The 10739-nt window shown below is 37.1% G+C and overlaps 1 protein-coding gene across 2 annotated transcripts in view; it reads left to right on the forward strand.

Annotated features, from left to right (window-relative positions):
- The window catches only part of LOC120523130 (high-affinity choline transporter 1-like), a 40764-nt gene extending 30653 nt beyond the window's left edge, over positions 1–10111 (forward strand). For both annotated transcript variants that reach the window (XM_039744127.1, XM_039744128.1), the window contains exons 6-9: positions 1138–1281; positions 3283–3436; positions 6239–6456; positions 9534–10111. In XM_039744127.1, the coding sequence (XP_039600061.1) occupies positions 1138–1281; positions 3283–3436; positions 6239–6456; positions 9534–10031 (1014 nt within the window). In that variant the 3' untranslated portion in view covers positions 10032–10111. The remainder of the gene's footprint in view (positions 1–1137; positions 1282–3282; positions 3437–6238; positions 6457–9533) is intronic.
- Positions 10112–10739: the final 628 nt, after the last annotated feature.

A 10739-nucleotide genomic window follows, 5' to 3' on the forward strand; every position in this document is an offset into this window, starting at 1 on the left:
CTAACCACTACATACTGGTAGAAAACATGTAAGAGTAGACTGCATACACCAAATGACCTCAACCTTCACAGGAAATAAAGGCAACTCTAACCCTTTTTGTGTATAGAATGCGTTGGTACTCCACTCAAACCTGTTGTTCAGATACTCCAGTAGGATTTGTATTTACTCACACATACACATTTTCACCATTATTAGAACTTGGGGCAGAGTGAGCTTCATCCCTTTGAAGCCTACAATTGTTTCCTTTGTCTTACTGATGTTGAGGTGCAGGTGGTTCAATCTGCACAATGCAATAAAGTCCTTCCCTAGCATTCTGTATTCATTCTGCTACTTGTCGCTGATAAACCCAGCTATGGCTGTGTCAGTTTAGTAATCCATTACCCAGGACTTAGTGTTACATAGTATCAACACTGATTGACCAGAGCTCCTCACAAGCAGCTTGGGCTGTATGTTGTTGAATGCACAAGAGAAGTCAAAACACAATATCCTCACCCTGCTACCCTGTTTCTCCAGACTTAAGTAAGTTCTATTCATCAGACAGATTACAACATCATCCATCCCCAATGTGGTCTGGTAGGCCAATTGCAGAGGTCCAGAGCTGTTCTGAGCAGGAGTTGCAGGTCAGCCAAAATGATCATTTTCCAAGGTCTTCATAATGTGTGATGTAAGAGTCACCTTTCGGTAGTCATTTAAGACTTCTAGATAAAGAATAAAGAGCATCACAATATATTATATCCATAATAATGTATTTTGTAAATATTTAAAGTGCAGACTAAATGTTCAGGCTAGAGGCTGATATCTTAGCATTAAGTCAATACATAACGCTTTGGATCATGCACAGGAGTTTATTAACAGTAAGTTATCATCAGAAGAATACCTCAGGCATGCAGTAAAAGCTGTGGAAGACTAGAACAACAGATACAAAATGCTAAAGACTGTTGCAGTAGCTTGGCTCAATCTATGGACACTCCTGATGTTTAATTGCCTCTAATGAATTCAGTACATTGTTATCAGAACTTCTTTTTTTTTTACCAATCTCAGGAAAATTAGATGAAAGTCAAAGCAAATGCTAATTGACCTTTTGTTTATCTTCTTCCCTCACACTTTCTCTGTGTTTTTCTCTGTGTTACTCTGCAGTGGCTCTGCATTCCATTTTTTCTGATTAACCCTGCAGTCACCAATATCTGGTACACAGCAACACATGAAGTATATCAGGCACCATGGATTGGATTCCTAGAGCTTGAGGATGCTGGAATATGGCTGGATGAATTTTTTGTTACTGTAAGACTTTAAATCCTCTAACTTACAATGAGAAGTTACAGTAAAGTTGTTTGGTCTTTTAATACTAGTGTGGGGTGTCAGGTACACAGCAATTTCGTGTACTGATAGAGGTGGGAGTACACATATGCACAGACTCCTAGTGCCAAGTGCAGGCTAGGAACCCTGTGAGATGTGCTGCTCTGTAAAGTGAAGCAGGCCGCGTATACCTTAAGAGTGAAGTTCAGGGTGAGCCACAAAAAGTGCTCTATTTAGTAATAATAATAATAATAATTTATGTATATAGCTCCCCTGCTCACAGTGCTTCATAAATATTCAATTGGGTACAAAAGGAATAAAAGCACAAAAGTTCAAATTAGTGACATTGGATACAAATTAACAAAAAAACATTAAATACCAAATAATAGATTAATATAAGAAACACAAACCCCTAAATTAGAATAAGAAAAAAAAACAACAAAAATAAAAAATACAAAAACAGTAAAAACTTAAAGAAGAGGACAAAAAGTAAATAATAAAAGGTGATTAAAATTACATATAAGAATATCAGCAAAGAAGTTAAATCACCCACAAGAATGAAAGCAGAAAGAGTTTTAGTTCGTTTAAAGAAAGACCAAGACATGATAAGGCTAAAATTATTGTCAGACGAAAAACTGAGGTCAAATCTGTACTTTAAAACAAAACATGAGTGAACGAAACCCAATATGTAAATTAAAAATCAAAATAAAAAAAGAACCAGCAAAAAGCCTATTGCCCTAATTTCTCTTTACGAAGGTAATTCCTAATACCACAAATTGTTGTTCATTTTGGAAATCTAAAAGCTTGGACACCAAGTGGAGTACATAGTCTCCTTAAATACTTCCTGGAAGTGACATCATAATGTGCAGCTTCCTGGAAAAATAAAAAAATGATGTACAAGAGATAGACAAAATTCCTGGACAAAATTAAAACAAAAAATGAAATGATACAATAATAACAAGAACCCAATACTAATCAATTCTCATGCATACCAGTCTAAGAAATAAATGCAAAAAAAATCATAACACAAACCAGCAGAAATTTTGATAAATTAATAAAAAGGAGACAAGCGGGCTGTAATACTCAGGACAGCATCTGTGATAAGTAGTAAAAGTGAAAGAAGCATAGCAACCAAAAAACAGTAGTCAGAAGTAAGCATTTTAACAGGAATCAAAAACAGTCAAAATCTGATCATTCCCAAAATGAAGCAAACGTTAAAAACAGTGAACAGTGAAGGGAGCTCTAAATTAGTTCTTTAAAGAAGATGATACACAATGCTTGAGTAAAAGTACCACCCGAGCTACACCAGATTATGCCACCTGCCCCTCCATCATGTGACTGCTTTGTTTTAAATGTTGCATAGCAGCAGGCCAGAGCAGGAGGGATATAAAGACTACAGGCTGTCCTAACACTGCAAATAAAGCATCAATATTCGTGATTTAAGTTAATTTAAATTAATTTTCTCAAGCTAAAATGAATAAATTCAGCATGTATAAAATTAATATTGAAAAGATTTGGATTTTAATGAGACTGAAGTTTAGCAGTTACAAAATTGAGACTTACCAGGCTTGTCAGCTGAGCTCATTGAAAGAATCACTAGGGCTAGAGCTAGAGACCTGAAAGAAATGGTGGAGAATTATGATTATGATGACAGAATTTCATCACTTCACTGACGGGAGACACAACACTGTGAATTTCCATGTTCCTGTTTTTAGCAGGTATTGAAAGAAATGGGCAAAGTCAAATAATTTATCATCTTAGTCCTGAGACAAATTAGGAAAATGTTCTTTATAGTATAATGTTAATACAGTAAATGGGTTTACCAGAACCTGGAAAAAGACCAAAACCTGAAACTGTTACCTTGTTGCACAGTACACAAAGGCACATCCTCCACTATTACAACTAGTTACATAAATAGGAATATAGTTAAATACATTTGAAAACTTACTCATTCCAACCAAAACTATTACTTGAAATGTTTTTCAGTGTCTTGGTGGACTTTGCTGTCAACCATTCTACCAGCGAGTGCTGGCATCATCGAGTGTGAAACACGCCAAGATAATGTGCCTCGTCTCCGGGATATTTTGCTTGTCCTTGGGAATCCCACCCATGCTGATTGGGGCAATGGCAGCATCAACAGGTGAAAATGGCTTCATACACAGTTTCGAAAGCAACTGTGCATGATGTGTTTCATTTTTTTTTTGAAAATCTTTAAAAAATCTCAAAATAAGACTTGGACTAAAACTAAAATCTATTTGCATGTTTTAGAATGTGCAGTTTGTTTCATTTTACAAACGAAAACACACTATGATGAGTCTGACAACATCATTTTGTACAAAGCCAGTCCATCCATCCATCCATCCATCCTTGCACGAAACAATCTTTTACAAAGCAAACTGAACACAAAGCAACACATCTTCTAGATAAGTAATATGAATATATTGTACTCAGATAATGGGGAGAATTAGCAAATGTAATCTGCAAGTCACAACCTAAAATATTCAATTGAAAACACATAAGAATCAAATGAAGGAAAGAAATGACTGATGATACAGCTGAGTTGTCTTAAAATGTAATACATTCAGAACTGTAATAGAAGCCATCTTTATTAAAACAACAAAATCAAAGAGCTTTAATGGGCAGGTGAGGAAAATCTAAAGTTCTCTTAAACTCAAAAGTTTTGGCTTTGTTTTTAATTTAATATTGTTCAGATGATCCTCCAAGTCACCCTAAAATAAGATGGCAGCCCTTAAATTGCACACTGCATCACATATACACATACAGCATCATGGCAATGCCAATACTAAATGGAGAAGATGGTGACATTACCAACAAATGTTACCTGACAATAAAATGTACATAAACATTATGAAAATCAATTTCTATATAAGAAATCAAAGAAATCCAAACTAAACTAACATTAGTTACATCCAGATCCTGATCGTCTTATAGTTAGGTATATTTGGGTATAGAAAGATAGATAGATACTTTATTAATCCCAAGGGGAAATTCACATAATCCAGCAGCAGTATACTAATACAAAAAACAATATTAAATTAAATAGTAATAAAAATGCATGTAAAAGCAGACAATAACTTTGACTAATGTTAGAATTTACTCCTCCGGGTGGAATTGAAGAGTCGCATAGTGTGGGGGAGGAACGATCTTCTCAGTCTGTCAGTGGAGCAGGACAGTGACAAAAGTCTGTCACTGAAGCTGCTCCTCTTCCTGGAGATGACACTGTTCAGTGGATGCAGTGGATTCTCCATGATTGACAGGAGTTTGCTTGGTGCCCGTCGCTCTGCCACAGATGTTAAACTGTCTAACTTTACTCCTACAATAGAGCCTGCCTTCTTAACAAGTTTCTCCATAAATAGTGCTGCCTCCTCAGCACACCACCGCGTAGAAGAGGCCATAACCGTCTGGTAGAACATCTGCAGCATCTTCTTGCAGATGTTGAAGAACGCCAACCTTCTAAGAAAGTATAGTCGGCTCTGACCTTTCTTACACAGAGCATCAGTATTGGCAGTCCAGTCCAATTTGTCATGCAGCTGCACTCCCAAGTATTTATAGGTCTGTACTCTCTGCACACAGTCGTCTCCTGATGATCACAGGGTCCATGATGGGCCTGGGCATCCTAAAATCCACTACCAGTTCCTTGGTCTTGCTGGTGTTCAATTGTAAGTGGTTTGAGTCGCACTATTTAACAAAGTCTTTGATTAACTTTCTGTACTCCTCCTCCTGCCCACTCCTGATGCAGCCCACAATAGCAGTGTCATCAGCGAACTTTTGCACGTGGCAGGACTCCTAGTTGTATTGGAAGTCTGATGTATATAGGCTGAACAGGACCGGAGAAAGTACAGTCCCCTGCGGCGCTCCTGTGATGCTGGCCACAATGTCAGACCTGCAGTTCCCAAGACGCACATATTGAGGTCTGTCTGTAAGATAGTCCACGATCCATGCCACCAGATGTGAGTCTACTCCCATCTCAGTCAGCTTGTCACTAAGGAGCAGAGGTTGGATGGTGTTGAAGGCGCTAGAGTAGTCCAAAAACATAATTCTTACAGCACCACTGCCACTGTCCAAGTGAGAGAGATCTGATTTCTTTAATAATCGTCTGAGAGTTTTCAGGTTTAGTGCATCAGGAACTGTTCCTGTCAATACAACTTCTAAAAGTAATGTTAAGAATGGGTGCCACAATTAAAAAGGGTGAGTTTTTCACTAACTTGTCAGGTTTAAGGTGCAAGTGCTCAGCTTATTTTAGAAGGTAATGTTATTAAGTTGAAATTATTTAGTCTTTGTGCACAAGGAATACAGAGTTGGACCCTTCATTATTAAACATTTGAGCTGACTTTAAAATATGGAACCTTATCTTCTCTATCTGCTAAATGAAGAAAAGTAATATGAAATAATGCTAATCAGTATGGAGGTTTGTAAACTAAATTCTATCAAGTTTACATTGTACTTCAGATTTCCTAATTGTGAATTTAGCGACTGAACCTCAGTACTACTTGAGAATTGCATGGCATGCATTAAACCATAGTGGATTTCTTTGTGTCCTAAATATATTTATCTGGCTATTTAATGAAAATACAGTCTCAGATGGTTTTGCTCTCTTTTAAGTCTTCATGTGTTCATACATCTAGTCAAGGCCTCGTGGGAGCCATTGCGATTCAGCACTGCTATATTCTTTTCATTTAAGCATGCATCTGTTATTTTTGGCAGAATGACATCTTATGTAGTATTCTGGCAGTTTTTTCAAGAATTCTGTTACACTAAAGTGTCTCATATTAAAAATATGAGCATCTTATGAATTGTGGATACATTAGAAACTGTTTATTGCTGCTTCTAGGTGTCATCTTTTATGAACTCCTTATTAATTTTTTAGAATGTTCCAAGCAATCATTGCAGCAGCAAACACTTCATGTCATTTTATTTTCAGATTGGAACCAAACCAGTCATGGTCTACCTACTCCATTTCATAAGGGGGAAGGCAAAAACATATTGCCCTTGATGCTGGAACACCTCTGCCCTACCTATGTGTCCATCATTGGGATTGGAGCTGTGGCTGCTGCTGTGATGTCCTCAGTGGACTCTGCTCTTCTGTCTTCTAGTTCCATGTTTGCAAGCAACATATACAAAAATATAATCAGGAAAAAGGTGAGAGATCTACCCAGTTGTTTTCATGTACAGTTTTGTGATTGTAGAAGGTTAATACACAAATAAAAAATACTTCCTTTTTTATAGTTAACTAATAACTAGCATGTCCCAATCTGGATTTAAAGATGCATTTAAAATGACTTGTTGTAATAATACACAAAAAGAGCAATTCATCGTTTTATTTATTTCGTTTGCATGTTGCAGTATTGTTGGATAATAAATGGCTCTGTTGTCAACATATATACACAAATGTCCATAGCCAATTTTGACTTCATGTTTGTGTTCAGGGTTTTAAAAAATTAAACGGTATTGAAATTGTCAGGAAAATTACAAATTGGGTCATATAATTGGAAGTATAAACTTATCTAATGTTTATTGGCTGGCTGCAGTATTGGTCCAATTTGGATGAACAGCATTTAGTTCCTGTGTCATGAAATAAACCTGAAAGGATCGGCTAAACGAATCAAGCACCAGCACATATGGAGAAGCATAAGATATCAGCAATAGGCTGAATATCTGCTTCTGAAGAGGGGCAGTGCCTCACTGGGCTAACAGTATGTATTATTGGGAAACAGGTACTTGCCTTTATTTTAGATATTTTTATTGCCTCAGGAATCAATGAGATTCTGTACGAATCAGGCCCTGAGCCTCTTTCATGTGTTGCATTCCCAACACAGAACAGGAACGTCTATTGCAAAATATGTGAAATGCCAAGAAAAGTGATGCAGTGTGAAGTGAAGATCTGAGGCCCATTTGGAGATAATTGGGGACTGCTCCCCGCCATCCTACCCACAGACTTATTACTTCAATGCAGTGTATAGGGCCCCGTGCACCAGAGAGGTGGTTGTGAAGACTAATGTGGTGCAAAGTTCAGTGCAATTGGGAGTATACTGGGGTCTTCCCACCTTATTACTTCAAAGTAATCATGACTTACAAGGTAGATTGTTGCTTCAGTGTGGTGTATTACCCAGCTCACCAGGGAATTGGCTATGAAGAGTGATGTAGTGCAAAGCGTGGGGCTCTGTCTTCATTGATTATTCTACAAAGTCCACTAATAGATTTGTTACATGGTGCCAGTGCTTGCTGTCATCCACTCAGCACAATTCATTGCCCAGGCTCTACCCTTGAGAGATTCATGGATGAATGAAAAGTACATACCCTCGAGTAAGAGCTAAAAAAGTACAAGGAACTATCTACGAGAAACTACAAATGACCAGAGTTATTGCGTTAGGCATGCTATAAAAGTTGAATAGTTCCTTAAAAGTCCCTGGTTCCTGAAGAAGATTCCTGCCATTAGAGAGCGCCTTTAACAGGAAATGTTGAAACTAGTGGTATCTAACTTGTCAATTAGTCTTTAACAATGTAGAAAAGCCATCTACTGACGAGAAGGTAAACCTTGCATATGGACTTTAACAATAGCTTAAAAATAAAACCATAGCCCATTTCTTTCTCTCCCATCCCCATGCCCATACTATTTCATGCAGCCACCTTACGTCAGCTGCACCCACATACACATTTTAATTCCACACCTGTCTTGCAATATGGATGAATAAATGGAAACTCTACTTTTCTCCTGCACTCCATTACTTTGTAATGGAATATTGTATTTGGAACCATCCTGAAAATACTGATTCATGACCGATATTTCAGCCAGTCAAGTATAATATTACAATTGCAGTTTTGATGTCAACCAAAATGAAACAGAATTTTTTTTTAAAGAAGTGTACTTGGTAAGCTGAATGCAGTAAAGTATGAAGCTCTAAAATGAAAAGATTTTGTATTACTTCTATTCCATGCTTTGCCCTCCGAGTTCTTGAAATTTAAGCCTTTTGACTATACTGCCTCAATCAAAACCCGAAACAGCTATATGAGCCTGTGCATGCTGATATGAACTTCTACGGTTCCAAAGTACACAGTCTGGAAAGCCTTTACTAGATTGACATCACCTTGGTGTTATGGCAGTTTACAAGTATAACACTCCGGAACTGTTGGTAGAACATTTGCTGAGTAAACGCCATTGCCATCAATCCTGTGGTCATGATCCCCTCTTAGAACATTGTATATAGCATTTACTATTAAGTTTATTTTTCTAACCGAGTTCACAAAAGACTATAGTGTGCCATACCACATTTGGACAATCATTCTGACACCAAGGGAATGGCTACTATTTTACTGTTTTTGCTCCTTCTTGTATAAAATCATTCTCCTTACATCATCCGCATATCCTATATTATTCTTTACCCTGCTTCTACTCACATACTCTCTTCTACCCCAACTCTTGCACAGTATAGCTGTAATATTATTTGATCTGTTCTTTATATGTGTGTGCATGCATGAATATCAAAGTAATATTATATATTGCCATATTGCTAGAATAAAGAATTCTTTCCCTCACTCTCAGGTGCCCCTTGAACATAGAAACTTCTCTGCTGGATTATTTCTGTAATCCCATTCCCTCAAACAAGAGAGCAATGGATACCTCTGAATTTTCACCACTCCCCTCTGTTCCCACATTTCATCATCTCAATATGTTTTTAATTTAAAACAAAAATTCAATCATTAGGACATTATAACAATTTTGAAAAGAACAAGCTATTCATCCCAACATAGCTTGCAATGCTATTCACTAAATTCTCCAAAATAACATCAAGTCAAGATCTGAAGAACTTGCCAAGTGACAGGTAGGCCATATAAACTAAATGGAAAAACAAACAAAGTTCCTCAGAACAAGGGAACTAAAATAGTCTATGCATCATATGCATCACTTTTGGACAGTAATACATTTGCAAAATCAAAGCACATTATAATAAAAGTGTGATGATATGAATTATTATACGTGAGTCATCATTTTGCTGGTTCAGCTGCATTTCCCTACTTGATCGAGGGTGCAATCATACCAAGCACTGTGGTAGACAGTATGACTTTAGGGACTTTTAAAATTAGACTTAGATGTTTTTCTAAAAGAATTAAGTGGATAGGACTGGAGATCTTTGTTGGGCTGAATGGCCTGTTCTCTTCTAGATTGTTCTAATGTTCTAAAAAGAAGTACTAAAATCTACTATTTTTGTTTTCCCTAGGCATCAGATCAAGAGGTCCTGTGGGCCATTAGAGCTGCTATTCTTGTCTTCGGTATCATTGCCATGTCCCTGGCAATGGCATCCTCTTCAATATATGAGCTCTGGTTTCTAAGTCTGGATCTGTTGTTTTCACTAGTTTTTGCCCAGCTGGTGTGTGTACTGTTTATTCCAGTGTCAAATGGATATGGGGCCATAGCTGGACTCATCATGCAATTGACAATGAGATTAGGAGGGGGAGATTCTGCTTTGCACATCCCTCCTTTTATTTGCTATCCAGGATGTTCGATAAAGCATAACAGCTATGTCCAGTCCTTCCCATTCAAAACTTTGTCAGTTGTGGTTACCTTTTTGACCATTGTCATTGTGTCCTCACTCGCCTCACTCCTGTTCCACCGAGGTCTGCTGCCAGTCAGATGGGATATCTGTAATCTACAAATTAATAGCAGAAATAGAAACCAAGAGGAACCAGCAGAAGAGATATGTCTGGGAAATTCATAAACAGGGGGGAAACTGAATTAAGGTTATTACCAGCAAATATTCTTTCAGTCGGGGATGTATAAATAAATGTTAAAGTAGAATTTGTCTTTTTTTTTTGTCATACTGTATACTTGCATCATTTTTTAACTGAATTCCACCTCCAAAAGTATTGCTTCTGAGCATACCCCTCTCACAAGCTCTACTCCATTTTTACTCAGACACACGCCTGTGAGCGCATGTGGATGAGACACGAGTGTGCACTTTGATGGGCTATTGTCCTCTCCAGTTTTAATTCTCAATTTTATATCCAACTAGGGGTGCAAAGCCCACTGGCGCCTTTGGTGCCCAACCCCCTGTTGCGGCCAGAATATTAGGAAAATCTGTACAAAAGAAAAAATATTATTTATTGGAATCAAAATAACAAAATTCTATAAATATGTAGAAGAAGAATGAATTACTATTTAACGGAGTAAAAATCATGAAATGAGATTAAAATATTTATTCTCTTACCGATTGGAGTATTCCTGTTAAACTGATGTTCACTGTGCTCAATGAGTATTTATAAGAGACTAAATAAACAATCCATTCATTTTAGATAGATAGATAGATAGATACTTTATTAATCCCAAAGGGAAATTCACATAATCCAGCAGCAGTATACTGATACAAAGAAACAATATTAAATTAAATAGTAATAAAAATGAAAAGAATTAAAATAAAATTAATGTT

The sequence above is a fragment of the Polypterus senegalus genome, chromosome 2 (genome assembly GCF_016835505.1).
Source record: "Polypterus senegalus isolate Bchr_013 chromosome 2, ASM1683550v1, whole genome shotgun sequence".
NCBI lineage: Eukaryota > Metazoa > Chordata > Cladistia > Polypteriformes > Polypteridae > Polypterus > Polypterus senegalus.